The 17965-nt window shown below is 37.5% G+C and overlaps 2 protein-coding genes across 3 annotated transcripts in view; both read right to left on the minus strand.

The window, feature by feature from the left end:
- The window catches only part of kcnh6a (potassium voltage-gated channel, subfamily H (eag-related), member 6a), a 42559-nt gene extending 38918 nt beyond the window's left edge, over window positions 1-3641 (minus strand). The window contains exon 1 of the mRNA XM_052546544.1: window positions 1807-3641. Within this exon, the coding sequence (XP_052402504.1) occupies window positions 1807-1882 (76 nt within the window). The 5' untranslated portion in view covers window positions 1883-3641. The remainder of the gene's footprint in view (window positions 1-1806) is intronic.
- Window positions 3642-7033: 3392 nt separating this feature from the next.
- gfap (glial fibrillary acidic protein) lies at window positions 7034-12945 on the minus strand. 2 transcript variants are annotated; one of them, XM_052546728.1, is made up of 9 exons: window positions 12423-12945; window positions 10041-10101; window positions 9872-9967; window positions 9467-9628; window positions 9205-9330; window positions 8841-9061; window positions 8708-8751; window positions 8517-8597; window positions 7034-8190 (listed from the first exon to the last, which is right to left on the minus strand). In XM_052546728.1, the coding sequence occupies exons 1-9, from the start codon at window positions 12917-12919 to the stop codon at window positions 8183-8185; spliced, it is 1296 nt and encodes a 431-aa protein (XP_052402688.1). In that variant the 5' UTR covers window positions 12920-12945; the 3' UTR covers window positions 7034-8182. The 2 variants fall into 2 exon arrangements, with proteins under 2 accessions (XP_052402688.1, XP_052402678.1); XM_052546718.1 differs by having other exon boundaries at window positions 8512-8597; window positions 12423-12944.
- Between the last annotated feature and the right edge of the window lie 5020 nt (window positions 12946-17965).

Here is a 17965-nt window from a genome sequence, read left to right on the forward strand (position 1 = left end):
ACAGTACAAGAAAAGGCAATGAACAAAAAGTATTTGGATAAACAAAGAAATAAAACGCGAGTTAATATCGGCGTGGCTTTCCAGCGATGGCGAGAACTGAGGGAACTCAAGTGCTCCTTGCCCTGCACTTCGACCACCCCGTCCTCGGCGTCTACTTCCTCGGACCCTAGTTGCACGGCCTCTTGCACGACCTCCTCTGCTTCGCCCTCGACCCCGGACCTGTCCTCGAGCTGACGATGCGGTACTTGTCTCTGGAGTGTAGTCCTCATCAGAGTCAACAATGCTTTCATCATGGAAACTCTTACATGCAGAACAACGTTATGAATCTTACACGAAATTCATCTTCATCACAGTGTAAATGATGATAATGGAAAAACGTGTATCATGCAACCTGTTTTTAGCTTGGCCTTATAGACAACTAGCTCGTTAGCGAATCAAAAAATATATATTTTAAACTTTACCAATATCAATATGCTAGCTTGATAGGGAGTACTAAAATACATCTTGTTTGTTTATCTTCATAATTATAAAGTTATTTTTATTACATGTGATTCTGACACGATGTCACTACATGCACTGTGCTCCTTCCTCTCCGCTCGTCTCAGGTAAATAATGCGTCTTCCAGCTCAGTGGTCGGAGTCGCGCATTCATGTGTTTTGGGGCGTGGCTTTGGAAGGAGCCCAGAAGGGAGGGGGTGGAGTGAATGGAAATAATGAGCTGTCTTTAAAACAGTCGTGAGAGGTCTACAGACACTCGATTTTTATACTTTCTTTTTCAGAGTACATACATTTTAATTATGTATTGATATATAAATAAAGTTTAAACAAATATGGAAAAAAAGTTTTTTTATACATTTTTTACCTACCCTGCCTTTAATATGCATTGGTCGCTATGATTTTGCCAAGTAAGACATGTTCCTGGATAAACATATTTTGATTATCCTGGATCAACATTATTGTCAAAAATATAGACTTAACCCAATCCCTACCCCTAAACCTAACCCTACCCATAATTTATTCCTAAAATCAGTGATAGTTGATTAACAAGAGTGTAGAAGCACCGAACCCTGATTGTAAGCCTAAAACAGATATTTCCTGAAAAGTAATATCTCCTTTCTGATTGGTTGATTGGACTGTTGATCCAGGAACATGTTGTACTTGGTGAAATTACGCTCAGCATGCTTCCTCCTGTAGACTTTTAAACAGAGAGTGTGAACGTTCATGCATACAGGACAAATGTGGTCAAATAGTAGCTACACTTTGGAAATGTTTATATAACTAATGATTGATCAAATCTGATATTACTGATCTTAAGGTTATGTAATTATGTGTGATGACACATTTCTCCAAAACATAAAATCAGGAAACATCATTAAATAAACAGGGCAGGTGCACGAGATAATAAACACAAGCGTGCAGGCGCACACATACAGAAAAGAATGGAAAAACAGATGACAGATGGTTGTTAGCAATTTTCCATATGAAAGATTAGTTTTTTTTCAACTGCATTTGAATAATGTAGATAAAATAAGGCGTTTTTTTTTTTTTTTTTTTTTTTTTGCTCTTACCTGATGATCAACAGTGCAATGCAAATCAAATCTCAAGGCAATAGGCCACTTTACATGACTGACCTCCACACTTCCAATGGGTAGGCTACTCTCTTTACCCATTATGACCCCCAATGATCAATAAAAAATTACATCAACAAACAATCCTATATCTAATGTTTTAGGCTAAAATTACATGTTTCCGGGCTATAAAATATCTTCCAACCTAATGGAAGAAAATGAAAAGTTTTGAAACTCACTTTGGCCGTCGAATTTCCTGATGATGGTGTCCAGATAAGTGTTCTGGAGAGCGACGTGTCCCCGGCGTATAGGCATTTTCACGCGTGGACAGATTCAAGAGCCGTGTTATTCTGGTTTTCTCTCTTTTTCAAGAACGAGCGAGCAATACAGAAGAAGATAATCTAAAAGTCGAACGCATAGCGAAGGAAACAAGTCTTTATAGTCCAGGAAATCAACAAAAATGACACAGAAATCCAGTGCGATCCTCGAGAAAGTGAAAAGTCGCCGAGTTGAAATGCAAATAAAAAGAAAGCGCGTTTGAATGAAAGCAAATGGCTTGCAGTTTTGGGACTCGAAACTCTCGCGCCGTCAGATGAAATGTCGCTGCGCGCAATAGTAACGCACCAAAGCGCTCCCAGAAATAAGACTTATACTCTGAACCGAAAATAGAAGAAAAGACAGAAAACAGCACAACTGACGCTCGACACCTGAGACGCAACGTGCGGCTTGGCTGATGAAGCTCATTGTGGAAACATGGTACGATGCGTTCACAGGGAGGCAGTGGACACAGCTGTCACGTTTGACAGAAGACAGATGCGCGCTCATGCTCCTCTCTCTCTCTCTCTCTCTCTCTCTCTTTCTCTCTCTGAGAGCGTTTATCGCTCTGAAAGGCATGTCCTAGTGGGATACAGTCCATAAACGAGCACATTTCCACTAAACACAGCAGTAGAGTAGGCAACCTTTAAATATATTTTATAGCAGAGGGGAAATACATAAGTATAAATAACTACTGAGTCTGCAAATATGTCTATGCTGATGTTCAATTAGATCGAAGGCGTTATGTAATCACTCCGATCGAGCTCCACTCCGGGCTTTCTGTTTTTCTCTGCCTGCTCACTAACTTCAAACCCCCGTTAGTTATTAAAAGCAAAAGCATACAACTCTGCCCTGAAAGAGAAATCTGCGTCATCATACAACTTCGCAGGGGTCAACACAGGTGTTTTCTGTGTTGATATTCAGCTCTGTGCTGCAGGTAAACCCAACTACCGCTCGTGAAGTGCCCACGAACACAGACAAGCGATCTGTGATCCGGTGAAACGTCCACTCGGCCAATCAAACAGAGGAATGGACCTCACTAACTCATTAGGCCATAAATAAATGTGTTTGGCACAGTATGATTTTGTTACTGAATATATTATATGGCGTTTTAGAAATGTGAAGGAAAACCATTCCAAAACTCTTACTGGCAATGACAGATAGACATATGCGATATCACATGCGTCCAGTAGATGTAGTGGAAAACATTGCATGGTACACGGTACAGCCCTAAAGTTAGATAAAAGAAAACTGAAGAGGTTCAAAGATAAGATACGAATAGATAAAACTGACAACACCTCCCTTTCTGGAAAGATAAATATACGTGGATTTTTTTTTTCTTTAATACAATGCATAATGGATTTCCACATGAATTTATAAGAATCTTTGTAATATAATTTGTCATTTGTTTTACATTCTAAACAAGCCTGCATAAACAGCACTGGAAAAAAGTGTTTCATTCATCCAATGAAAAAAATTTAGTGTAATTATTCACATCTATATTTTTTTTTAACTGGAGCCAATGAAAAATAAATAACTTTGCCTAAGGGCAGATTGTTTATTTTTCATTGGCTCGAATTAAAAAATATAGATGTGACTCATTACCCTATATTTATTTAATTCGATGAATGAAACACTTTTTTCAGTGAGGTAATTTTAATATAAAATACTTTTTGGTTTAAAATAAAACTTTACAGTTAATCTTTCAATCACGTGCATACATAAAGATTAAATATTCAGTGGTTCCCAAAGCTGTCCTGGAGGCCTCCCTGTCCTGCACTTTTTGTATTTGTCTCTCTTATCTAACACACCTGATTTCACTCATCAGCTCGTTAGTAGAGACTGCACGAACTAAATTGTGTGTGTGTGATTAGAGAGACATACAAAATGTGCAGGGCAGGCGGTCCTCCAGAACAGGTTTTGGATGCAGGGCACTAAATTAAAAAACGACCTATTTGTTAGTGCTCATTACACATAAAAAGCATTTATTTATTAATCAGTATCACTCATTGGTTTTCTATATGGTGATATGTATCTTTAAAGAAATGCATATATATATATATATATATATATATATATGTATATATATATATAGTTTTTTTAACACATTTTTGTGCATCCACGGTTGATTGAGTTTAATGAACTCACTAGAGTCATATGCACCACTCTTTCAATTTAAATGAATCAGCTATGTGCAGTATTAGAAAAACACATCATTAGTCTCTTCATCAGCATAAATAACAGTGTGATCTCTCTCTGTCACCTCTCTAGTGGTTTCAGTAAGATCCCAGAATGGAAAATCTCCTGTCGGTGTCTAGCTAAATGAGAACACCGCTACAGAAGTGTTTTATCAGTCCTACATACTTCCAGTATCCCAAAACTGATTTCTTCCTAACCATGCACGTACACACCGGTGAGGACAGACTTGGAGAAAAACATCTGGTCTCACAGCATTATCCCATGACAAGATCTGTTTGATCATAATGACAGCTACGTTTTGTCTCACATGAAATATGTTCCACATACATACATCCAGTTATATTCTGTCTCTCTCACCTTCCACACTAAGCTAACTTAAGTGATTCTCATTTTTAACAGGAGATAAATGTTTCACTCCTGGCAACAGCAGTCTAAGCTGTGTGCGAATGAACCGACTGAAATGTGGCGGTCCTGGAGTGGTCTGACACACTGTGACGGGCTTAGCTGATTGTGATGTGCTTTGCACAGATTCTCCGGGTGCCTGAGTAAAGAGGTGGCGGCGCTGGAGGGTCAGACTGAGGTTAAATAGGAGGAGATGTTTGATTACAGCCCGAAGAACCTCCCTGATATCTGTCCAGAGCCTTCAGTGGTGCTGTTGGTGTCTGATGGGCAAGGCAGAGATGTGTCTTCCAACATTCTTATCTTCACTTTTCATGAATCCTGGGAAATTAGTTTTTATCTTGTCATCTTACAGACCAGATTCAGACTGGTATGTTGTGAACAGATGTTCACAGATTTTTGATATTAGTGGGATAGTGATCCTGTTCCCACACTTTTTAGTTCTTTATTGGCATCTTGGGTTCCCTGAAGAACATTTAACATCCATGGAACCTTTCCATTGCGCAAAAGGTTCTTTATAGCGCAAAAAGGTTCTTCAGATTATTTAAATACCCTAAAGACTGCAGGGACTTTCTACTGAGTTTCTCATGCCCATATTATCCTTGGATCCAGAAATAAGTCAAGCTGCCTAATGATTTATTTCTTAGTGCAGTGTTTAACCTGGAACCTGTGAAACATCCAGATGCTATCAGACTATGCGTCACACATTGTTCTAAGTACTCCCTTCCAGATATCTAAGATGTTGTTTGCCGTTAACACTTCTTTAAAGTACATCAGTGAGGACAGCGTGTAATTATGCCTTTCAATGCCCTTGTTCCAGAGTTGCCTCGCTCCAAAAATAATCATCCAATATTTCCCAATTTCTTCACATAGGACTCAACTCAAGTCAAGTTCTGTCAACTCAGTGCCCACCTCTGTGAATGTCAAGCATCGCTGTGAAATGTTTTAGTGACCTCAAAGTTTGATGTTCTGAAATTAAATTTTATTTAATGAGATTTGATTAGGACATTTATTGGCACAGTGTTTTTGATGATATCTACCAAGCTGGGAAATAAATGTTCCCAGATTGCGCTAGGGACATGTTTTGAAAGGCCATATTTCTCAGTATAAGAGGTTTTCTATATACACATGGGATCTTGACCATAAAATTCACTTTCTGTCCATTCCATTAGAAGAGTGGTTCACAGAAAGTGTGAGAATGGACCCTAGTTACGTTTCTGTGTTTGGAATGCAGTGAATTATAGTGTGGTTAACTTCCAAAGAGGTACATAGCAGGACAGCAAATAGTATTTTATTTTTCCATTTTAATTTGCTCCAACAATTGCGTTTCCATGACTGTCCAAAAATGGCTTGCAAAAACAAACAGTGTGGCCAGACAAACTTAGATGGAATCCATCTGACAAATCTTTCAGATCGGCTAATGAATCAACATGCCATTGACCCACATACTGAACTTCAAGTTCGATGGCAGTGCGTCTTTACATCCATAAAAACGCTGCTCTTACTTGCTGTGCCAATAAGGAAAAAATATATATATATTCTCTCTTTATCTGAATTCCCCAGTCATGTCTTTATTCCGTTTTAAGCCTCATTTTTATAGGTTACTATTAGATAAGTTAGCCTCCCTAAATGCAATTTAACAAGGAAATTGCAATGTTAATGTAAAGATTGTTCTTTTTTCATATCAGAAGAAGACTGATTTCTGTCCAGAATGCTTTATTCAGATTGCTCTCACCTTGAATTTATGCATTTTAATTTCATTTCCCACCAAGAATTCACTGATATTGCAAGTAATGAAACGAGTTCTGTATTTATTATACAAATTCTATATTAACCTTTTTAGACCTAGAATGAGTATGTGACTTTACAAGGGCCCAAAATAGATGTCGTTATGTACTTGAGAGTGAGAGATTTCACTTTTGTAAACCTGTGAAAAGATATCAGGGTGAGGATGTTCTTTGTCTTTGAAATTCATTACGCTTGCTCTTCATGATCTTGATATCCAGGGCATAGAAACCTTCTATAAGAGCAAACCTAGTAACTTAAATGCCCTGTCAACAAACCCTTACAAAGACAGCACCTGCAATCCTCATCTAACAAAGTGTGGGATCCGCACTTTATCAGTGACTGTCACACATACCTGTCACTCAAACCTTCTGCCCCCTTAACATGTTCATAAGTGACAGAAGATCACTGTCACTTCCTGCTTTGTTCAGTTTTAAGCCATCATTAGTCAGGCAGAATGCATCAGCTGCAATGCGGATGTGGTTTTGTTGAGTAGTCTTCTTTTATCCACCTTATTTTTAACGTAAGAGCAGATGTGGCCATTTGTAACTTGAACGTGTGAGACTTCGTGTGTCATCTGCCGAACAGTCATTTATGCTGCTTCATATTACAAACTGGTATTTGTTGCCATATAATTTAATTTATTACCGTAATCATAAACTGTTTGCACTTTGCTATTCTTTTAGTTGTTGTACTTCTAATTGTACATCTCGCATAAAAATAGCTTGCTTCCACATTGCAAAATAAGCTTAGAAACAAAACACATGCTACCAAATAAAACAATATTTTTATTACTATCAGTATTAGCCATTACATTAAAATGATGTCCAATTCAATATGCAATAATAGTTTGTTCAGTGTCATAGTTACCCGGCAATATGATCATATGAATATGATTTTTTAGTAAAGGTATGACCACTTTATTCAAACTGCAGCTAAATTTTGCATATAAAGTATGAAGAAGTTTCACAGAAGTCACTTTCAAACCAAGCAGCTTCCTGTTGGTCAGTGTAGTGTATTCATGTTACAAACGTAAGCACAGTCTCACAAACGTAAGTGAACTCCTCACAAATTCCTAAACAAATGAGTGGAATTCATAGAAATGTTGCTATTCAGTGGTAAAATATGACTGTACCTTAACACAATCAATCTGACAACAGTCAGATGTTCACATAACAATGAGTTCAGTAAGATAATGTTTTTTACAGGTCAATTAGCAGTCAACAAGCATTTTAAAGCATTTTAAACTGGGTCCAATGAGATGCTTTAGTTAAAAAACATTGTGCATACACAGTGAAAGTGGGAAATGTGGGGTAAAATGTTCATATAGCACCGCTGACAAAACCCATCATCCCTTTAAAACTCTCACAAAGATCCTGCTGTTACAGTTTCCTTTTGCCTAACCTTAAAACTAACCATCCAGATTCAAAATCTACCAGGTCCAATCCTGTTCTTCTTCATCTAGTACTTAAAGACTACAATACATTTCAGAATTTATTCTAAAACAGTTTGTGCTTGACAAAGAAACTAGATTCCCCGTGCACCCGCTCTGACCACCAACTACATCTTGTTCTACCTTCTACTTTCATCTGTCCAACCATGACTTTTTATGACACAATCAGTGAAAACTAGTCTAATATCATGCAAAGACACTTTGCCACAAAAGAACAGATAAAGAGAGAATCCCAGGTAGAGGAAGAGATCAAAATGTAGTTGCTTATTGCTTATAGTGGCTAATATAACTGAATATAGTTCCCAGGAACTATAGACTCTAGAACAGAATGAGCACAGAAAGTTGGCAAGAAATCACATATTTGATCACAGCATACAGAAACATTAGTGATGAACTCTTCAGTTGTGTCCAACCCCGTGTCTGAGACTGATTACGGAAGATCCTTCCTCTCCGTAGTGGACTCTTTAATGATCTTTGAAAGAGAGATTGCATAGGTTAATTTGAGTTCAAATAGAAAACAATGCATGCATAAAAAAGATAAATGAACCATTCTGTAATGCAGAGATGCCTAGGGCTAAAGTTGGCTGATTTAAGTATAAATCAGTTAACCTTTCATTTGGCCCACCATGCCATTGTCGTGGGGAGGGGGGGGGGGGGAAAGCATTATACTGAAGCATATCTTCATTTATAATTGATTTTACCATCAGTTGATGATGAAGTAGGTGTGTATTCATGTAAAGTGGATGTGAAAAACGTTTTTTTAAGTTGATGAAGAGCGCCTCCTAGTGTTTACCTCACCATCACGAGTCTCAACAGTTCGCACAACTATGCTCCTCTTCACATGTGCCTCAGGAGTCAACTTAGTGTCCAAGCTGGTGTCTAATAAAACACACACACACACACACACACACACACACACACACACACATGATTAAATAATACAATTTGATTTATGCAGGAATCATCAATTGGATGAAGAAATTACTCGCCTCTAAACTGTAAGTTGGTGAAGTTCTGCATCGGAACAGTGATTCTAGAAGAGCAGGAAGATATTCACTAAATCATATTTGAATTAATTTCATCCAGTTATTGTGGTTGATGCCATTTCTCTTCCCTCCTCACCTGCTTTCCTCTCCTTCAAGCAGCTTCCTGTAGGTGGCAATTTCAATGTCCAGAGCCAGTTTGACATTGAGCAGATCCTGGTACTCCTGCAAGTGTCTGGCCATCTCCTCCTTCAGCATCTGGATCTCATCCTCCAGACGGGCCACAGTGTCCTGGTACCCGACCGTCTCTATGGTGAATCGCTCCTCCATCTCTCGCAGCTGACGCTCCAGAGACTCGTTCTTAAGGACAGCGTGAGAAGTTTGCAATGGTTTTATAGAGAATGATGACTTTGCTGTCAAGTACTGTGCTCTACACTCGATGGGTGAATTTGTCTTTGTTGTTGTTCTGAATAAGTCTGGTGACAAGATTGGCGAATACTTACAGTTCCTCGAAGAGATTCCAGGTCACAGGTCAGGCCCTGAATCTGTCGACGATAGTCATTGGCCTCTTGCTTAGCTTGTCTCAGAGCCTCTGCGTTACGGTTGGCTGCATCAGTCAGATCAGCAAACTAATGAAATCAATTATAATAATACATTATTTAGTTATATATTAAAATGGTGTAGAAACAAAATGTTTATATATTGTATTTATTTTATTATATTACAAATAAAAATCTTCTATTAAAGAGAACCCCCTCATGTAACCTTTGAGCGATACCACTCCTCCGTCTCCTGCATATTGGAAGTGGCCATGGCCTCAAACTGAGCTCTGATCTCCTTCAGGGCAGTGGTTAGGTCTGGCTTGGACACATCCAGATCCACATGAACCTGTTGGGCCATCAGCTGCTCCTGCAGCTCCCTCATCTCCTACACCGAGCAAGGAAGAGGGGGAAAGAGTGAGAGAAGTTTACATGTGAATATAATGGTGTCTGATCTAATCTGATCTTTAGGACCAAGTCTGATAAAGTTGTCCAAATCTGATGTAGCTACAAATAGCCTGATTAAATCAACAGTTTTGAGACAGATATGCCAGCTGGAGTAAGATCAAAGGAGACGGGGATGAAGTGAACAGAGGGAGGTAGTGTGGAGAGAGCGGGACAGATAACACACCTCGTCATGGACCTTCTTCAGGAAATTGATCTCATCCTGCAGAGCATCAATCTTCCTCTCCAGCTGCACACGGTTCAGAGCCGCTTCATCCACATCCTGGAATCCAAAGTGATAGCAATTTGCTAACTTATTCATGATATATGAGTGAGACGAATGGAGCGTTCCTTACTTGTCTGAAGGTGTTGAGGTTGTTTTCTGCTTCTTGCCGTAAGGCAGTTTCATCTTGAAGTCTGGAGGGCGGATAAGAGAACATATCTAAAAAAGGCTTTCTACAAACAATAGTAGGCCATATATTCAAAATTTATGGGACACAAATTACCCCCAGAGAGCCAAGCAGTGATACTGATTGTGTATTTTATTATTTTCCCCTTGAAAGTTTTTTTTTTTTACATTTAAAACCTAAAGACTAACTCATAAAGACAGCCACTTGTTGTCTTATACTGGGACTTTTTTATTTTCTTTTAAAACTATATAATTTTTCATATAACACGATTTCTGAAGGATCACGTGACACTGAAGACTGGAGTAATGATTGCTGAAAATGTGTCAACACAGGAATAAATTACATTGTAAAGTATATTACAATAGAAATTAGAACTAGTTTAAAGCATAAGAAATAATAAGATCCCATAAGATGGTAAGCATAAGAGACTCTTACTGTAAAGGTTTAGTCCTGACTAATAGACTCTCCATAATCTGCATTAAACATCACAATATATACTATATGGTCTGTGAAATTCCCCTACCCTCAAAGTCTATCCTGAATAGTTATTTATGATAAATCGGTGACATCTGTAATGAAAGGCTCACAGTGGAGGTGACCCATGATAGTGTGTTGAGACCTGCAGCAGGGGGCTGGACGGGGGTCAGTGGATCACTCATGCATCATTAACTGCTCACACACACTGCAGCTACTGCTCTTTCCCACGGGGTGGAGTAGATGCACTCCCATTCAAATAAAAGTCATGCATGTACATCCAAAATAAGCACAAGCACAGCTTAGTCACAATGCAACTTTTATTTTTGTTTACTGACTCTGTTGCCATGGTTTCTGAATTCATTTTATTTCACATAAATGTTACTGATGTTTCATAGATTTTAACAGGGAATTAAATAGATAATTGCAAGTGATGCATACATTATATAAAATAAAGTTTCTAGTTGTTGAAAAAAATATATACATTTTCCTGTCAGTTCTGTTTTGAAGAGATACTTATAAATGTTTTCACTTTGTATCTTAAATCACATTTGGTCTCTGAGTGATCTGGTATGGGAAACACGCCGGTGGCTACAGATTCTAGTGAGTTTAAAGGTAGGAGGTTTGGAATTCGATTAAAAACGTGGTTCTTCTCTAACAACGGGACATCTGCGCTGGGAGTGTTCAGCCTTTGTGCAAGCCTTGCTGAAGCATTGTGCCCCTCCCTGCCCCCACACCCCTCAGCCAATCAGGCTTTAGTGTGAAAAGAGATGCAGCATGGGAATAAATGAGTGTAAGAAATGGGGAGCCTCTCATTGAAAACAGAGTTGGGGTGCTATAAATTCACATGGTAACATTGTGATTGTGGCAGTTTTGTACTTATGTGGAAAAAATTGATAGAGGTACTGCAGTTGTCCTTTCTTAAAGGATTCTTTGCCCATATGAGAGCTGTTCTAAAGGGCAGGTTAATGGATGGCATTTCTTGGACATGGGTATTGAGCTTTTTTGGGACATTGTTCCCCTGTTGCTCTTAGCATTGTTCTTGGTGTGTCCTGGAATGTGTGATATCTCGACTCCAGCTAGGCACAACTATTCATACGCAAGAAAACCATTTTTTAGGCTGTTTTACTTTTACACGCTGGTTAGATGGATGCTAGTTTTGTGTTGCCAGTTGTTTTCATCATGACACTAATAAATCAAAGTAGCTTTGGTTTCTCACTGTGCTCCTTTTCATTTTTGAAAGTAAAATAATAAACGACCTGACTGACTTGAATGCAGTGCAAGTCACTTGTCTGCCAATTGTATACATGTAAATGTAATGTCAACAGAAGTTACCTTGAAGATCAAAGTTTATTACATTCTGTAAAGAAAAAAAAAACATTCCTTTCCTTCTATATGAATGCGCACATTCTTGCTCTGTATATTTTTCCTTTTTGAAAAATTATATATATATATATATATATATATATATATATATATATATATATATATATATATATATATATATATATATATTAATAAAAGTCTATGCATGTTTTTGAAAATCTTTCTATCCTGTTATGTGTGTGTGTGTGTGTGTGTGTGTGTGTGTGATTTTTAAGTTTTACTGTTAAAATACATTTTTTTTTGTCTTTTCTGCAGACCCTTGGGGTACCTGAACCCTAACCCTTAAGTTAATAATTTTTTATATTATATTATATTATATTATATTATATTATATTATATTATATTATATTATATTATATTATATTATATTATATTATATTATATTATATTAGTAAGTTGCATTTAAAATCCACCTGGTTAAAAACTCTGGGAGGACACTTTAAATGAGCATAACACATCTGTCCTTACCTCTGTTTAAGAGTGGCCAGGTCTGAGGCCAGGTTGTCTCTTTCAATCTCCAGTCTGGCTTTACCAGTGTTGAGGCCGTCCACCTGCCTGCGGAGCTCCCTGAGCTCCTCCTGGTAGATGTCCCCCAGACGGCTGGGCTCCTTCCCCCTCAGCTGGTTCAGTTCTGCCACCAGCATCTTGTTCTGCTGCTCCAGGAAGCGCACTTTCTCGATGTAGCTTGCGAAGCGGTCGTTCAGCCCCATCATCTCCACCTTCTCGTTGGTGCGTGTCTCCCGGTACTGGGCCTTCAGCAGGGAGTCTGCAGGGAAGTCCAGCCGCTCCCCGCCCAGGGACAGGCGCGAGGTGGACAGGGTGATGGGGCTGGAGGTCAGGTGGCGCGGGCTGCTGTGAAGGGACAGCCGGCCCGTGCTGAGGCGGCTGGTGACCCCCATAGATGGGGAGCCACCCGAAGTCCCAAAGCGCTTTCGGTAGGATGAGAAAACTCGCTGGGGCTCCATACCAGAGGAAAATGAGATCGAGTGTGGGTAAACTTGAGGGTTTTATAGAGAAGGTGGGGGAGAGAGGGGGACCCGATGGGGAGGGCAAAGGCCAGGGGGAGAGTATGTGAGCCCAGAATTGTTTGTGCTTGTCCACCCAATCTCCTGACTGCCTCTTTTCACTCTATTCTGTCTGTGTCTCTGGTGTGGGGTGCACCGTGTGTGGGGAGGGGACACAGTCAGTCAGAGGAAATCCTATTCATGCCACTGCTGGAACACATACACCCAGAGACAGACTGTAATGGCACTGCTATTTGACAGTTCTGTCTCACCCCATAAAGAAGTGGTGCTTTATGCTTTGTACCTTTTCTGAGTTAATTTGGAGTTCCTCTGCTACTTGGTCAGAGTCGTTCCAAGAGGGATTTTAATGATGTCACAGAACACTGGGGTGATTGCCTAATTCTTCGTTATAAAAAGTGTCTACCGCTCTCTTTTGTGCTGAACTGGGAACATCACACACATGCTTTTCAGCACCACTGATTCATATCTGTTTACCAGACAAATCAAGTTACCAGAAGATTTGACTCATTTAACTTTATACAACTATTAAAGGAACAGTTTACACACACACACACACACACACACACAATTGTACAATATAAGTCATCATTTACTCACCCTCATGTCATGAACAATACCTGAGCTGCTCTCGGCCAAACAATGTAAATTGTCAAGTCAAAGTTGTTAACTAAAACAAATTCTATTAATTGAAATAAAGCTAAAATAAAATAAAATAATATAAATATTTTTAAATTATGTATAAATATTGTTTCATAAAACTATAAAAAATTAAATAAAAATACATTTAAGCTAAATAGTAATATTTAGAAGCAAATAAAATTCATAAATAAAAAGGTCAATTAAAGAAAATTACAAAAACTGAAAAAAGCTATTTCAAATCATTTATATATACTATAAGTGTACATCATACTAAAATAACAGTAAAGTAGACTGTACTGTACGTCTTGTCTGATGTATTCCAAGTCGTCATACAATGAATCTGAAAATACAAAGAAATTAAGTCAATATTTACAGAAAATCTTGTCAGATGTGGAAAAATTTTTACTGAATGGGAGTGTAGCTCGGACATTTTGCTAACTAATTTATAATAAATAATTATGAATGACAAAAAAATATATAATTCATTTATGAATAAATAAATAAATAAGTATACATATATTTATACAATATATTGCTGGAGGGCAAGAGATAAAGTACAAATGGCTTTGATAAATGGTTTGGTTCATACCCCATCAGCAGTCTACAAAGGAGTAGAGGAGTGTATCAAGGCCCGAGAGACCCTGGGGCACTAGACCCACAGCCAGACAGAAAACAACACACCCACCAATCAGATTGTTAGGAGATGAGCTCATCATCAGCCAGCACTGATGACCAGCAGACTGCAGGATTGTAATGGATGGATGGTCAGATCCAGTGAGAAAAAGCAATGTTGGATATTAGGAAAAGTATCAAATTTATTACAAGTTAATTGTGGGGCATAAATTCACAAAAAGAAGAGTAGGGTAAGATGTGTCAGTGGGTCAATTGTGCCTCCCCTTAGTTATTTTTGCCAAGCAAACATATTTTAGAAAGCATTATATTATTATATCAGCATGATATATGAGGGAGTATACTGTTTTGTTGTTGTTCTTGTTGTTGTTTGTATACTACATTACAACATTTTTGAATCAGTAACTTTTTAAAATATTTTTTAAAGTATCTTATGCTCACTCTGATGCTAGGGTTGCATTAATTTGATCAAAAATACAGTAAATAGTATTGAGAAATACTGTCGTATTTACTATACTATTTGTAATATTTACTGAGAATAATTATTATAGTTTAAAGTAAATGTTATATAAAAAGTTCTATTTTAAAATGTAATTTATTCCTGTCATGGCAAATAAATAAATATATATAACTACATTATATTAAAGATCTGTTCCAAATCTGTTGTCAATTAAGATTGATAAGAGCATGGAGAAAAGTTTTAATCAACTTAAAAGTTAAAAGGCTCTTCAGTTAAATTTTATTTGCGATATTTGAATTGAAGTGCCATTTAACCAAGCAGAGCCGCGAATACAAATATCATAGATGTTGGACTGGAAAAATTATTTCCTCCTCAAGCTGCAGCTGAATTTTTATTTTTAAATATTATTGTTTAAATATTATATTTTCCTGTAGAGCTCAAGACTCATAGACATTATAATTTTGCCCCAGGAAAATACTGTACTTTTACAGTAAGTGGAACAAAGCTACCTCATCTAACAGGTTCTGAATCCAACTTTATCTGACAGGTCACTTTCATTTCAGTATATTTTCATTCTCTGACCCTAGGATAGTTTCTTGCATAATATTACATACTTAAATTATGAATTTCTTTAAAAATATGAATTTCTTTTTCCAGCAAATTTTTTGTCCCGCACATGTGAGGAGTCCTGCACACCAGGGGAGAACGTCCACTGCTGCGATCAGGACTTGTGCGGCTGAAAGTCTCTTTGTCCAGTCTACAATGAGCCTTGTTATGCTTGAAGAATCATTTATCCGTTATTAATCAACAAATTTTAAATGTAAAATCTGATCAGTATATAGAGAAAATGTAAGTATGGGCACATAAAAACTCCATAAAAATCTCAGTAAATATTTGTCTGGATTAATGATTTCCACTTAATGTTGCTTATTTTTTACATTTAAAAACGTTTCTATTGCTTCAGGTGGGTGAAACAAAAATCAATTATAAAAACACTTTAGTTTGGCCTCAATTCTCACTATTAACTAACCATGAACTATGACTTTTGCCTCCATTAGTGGGAATTGGCCCTTAAAATAAAGTTTTACCAAAATAATAATAATAATATATTTTTTAAGTATCTTTTAAATATGTTAAATATTTAATTCATATATTTTACATATTTAAAGACATTTTAAAAAAACTGCGAGGACAGAGCAACGTGTCATATTTCCCTGCAACATTAAGAGTTGGAATGTAAGAATGTACTTATACATATTTCTTTTTCATCATTCTTTCCTTGAGTTCCATAGCAAGCCAAACCTGTTTACTCTCAAAGTGACTGAACATGTGCAATTGAAAGCATTTTACTTTTACTCTCTATCTGTCTGTCTGTCTGTCTGTCTGTCTGTCTGTCTATCTATCTATCTATCTATCTATCTATCTATCTATCTATCTATCTATCTATCTTTGTCTGTGTGTGTGTGTGGGTGTGTGTGTGTGTGCGTGCGTGCATGTGTGTGACCCTGGACCACAAAAACAATCATTAGGGTCAATTTTTTTTTTTGAACAAATGAAGTTTTCTATTGACATATGGTTTGTTTGGCTCTGACAATATTTGGCCGAAATAGAAATCTGAGGGTCACCTTTAAATTTGTCCAATTGAAGTTCTTAGCAATGCATATTATTAATCAAAAATTAAGTTTTAAATATATACAGTATATAGGAAATTTACAAAATATCTTCATGGAACAAGATCTTTACTTAATATCCTCATGAGTTTTGGCATAGAAGAAAAATCTATCATTTTGACCCATAGAGTCCACAGAGAAGTCCAGCCACTCCCCGCCCAGGTGCAGGCACGAAGTGGACACGGTGATAGGGTTGGAGGTGAGGTGGTGCGGGCTGCTGTGGAGGGACAGGTGGCCTGTGCTGTGGCACCTGGTGACCCCTTCTGCTCAGCCGAAACTCTATTCTCCGGGCTCCAAGCCCTTCCTCAAAAGTAGGTTCCCTCCCAGGTTCAGTTTACCTGGGATCTGTTCCAAATCTGCTGACAGTTAAGGTTGATACCAACATTGTAATATTAAATGTTTCACCAAATATAGTACATGTAGAAAGTTTAAATCATCTTAGTTAAAAGGCTTTTCAATTATAATTTTTTTAGATATTTGAATTGAAGTGCCATTTTCACAAGTGGTACAGCAGATACAAATATGTTGTTGGACTGGAAATATTTTCTCCTCAAGCTGCAGCTGTGCTTCCAAAACAGCTTTTTTTTTTATGACACGTTTTCCTACAGGGCTGAAGATTCATATTCACTGTAATTTTGCCCTGGGAAAATACTGTACTTATTTTATCTAAGAGGTTCTGAATCTGTCCTTATCTAAAAGAACATTACATTTACATTTATGCATTTAGCAGACGCTTTTATCCAAAGCGACTTACAGTGCATTCAAGCTAACATTTTTTACCTAACATCTACAGTATATTTTATTTATTAAAATATTGTAGAAGACTGTCTCACTTTTTTTTCTTTTTTTCGATTTTGAATAAAAATATTTACTTACTCGGGTGACACAACCAGTTCCCACTATTAAAAAGTTTCTTATTAGTATGCATATTATTAATATATTGGCTGTTTATTAGTACTTATAAAGCACATATTCTGCATGACCATAATCTACATTCCTAATCCGACCCAATACCTTCACTTAACAACGACCTTATTAACTCTGAATAAGCAGCAAATTAGGAGTTAACTGAGGCAAAAGTTGTACTTAATGGTTTGTTAATAGTGAGTATTGTACCTTAAAATAAAGTGTAACCAAAACTTGAATCTATGAAAAATTAGAGTTTAGGTACCAGATACTTCATGTAGTTTCTAGAAAAATGACAATATTTTGGCCCCAAGGTGTTTAATAACCCAACCTGTACTGCAGCATACCCACCATGCCATACTTGCAACATAAACCGTTTCATTTTAGCAAGCAGACTATATAATCGAGGACACACTTGCAGTTTTCCAGACACTCACTAAGACTCTGTGTATTGTTGCTTCAAAAGCTGTTTGCTAAAGCTGAAACCATGAAGGCTCTGGTCTGCGTTCTTGTTCTGATGCTCGTGTGCAGCACTACCGGTGTGTTAACCATCTATAACTGATGAATATCAGGTACCGCTTAATATTAGGCCTGTCTGAGATTTGAGCTACTGGTGATTGGATTGGAAATCAGTTCTATGAGCAGAGAAGTAAGAATGGAAGTGTTGCCTGTAATGACTGT

This window comes from Carassius gibelio, chromosome A3, assembly GCF_023724105.1.
Source record: "Carassius gibelio isolate Cgi1373 ecotype wild population from Czech Republic chromosome A3, carGib1.2-hapl.c, whole genome shotgun sequence".
In the NCBI taxonomy this organism is placed as follows: domain Eukaryota; kingdom Metazoa; phylum Chordata; class Actinopteri; order Cypriniformes; family Cyprinidae; genus Carassius; species Carassius gibelio.

Coding starts and splice junctions, on each gene's coding strand:
- gfap (XM_052546718.1), bottom strand. CDS start 12,919: ATGGAGCCCCAGCGAGTTTTCTCATCCTACCGAAAGCGCTTTGGGACT. Junction 9,062..9,204: donor TGGAATCTCTTCGAGGAACT/GTAAGTATTCGC, acceptor GCTGTCCTTAAG/AACGAGTCTCTGGAGCGTCA. Junction 8,752..8,840: donor CTTGAAGGAGAGGAAAGCAG/GTGAGGAGGGAA, acceptor CTGCTCTTCTAG/AATCACTGTTCCGATGCAGA.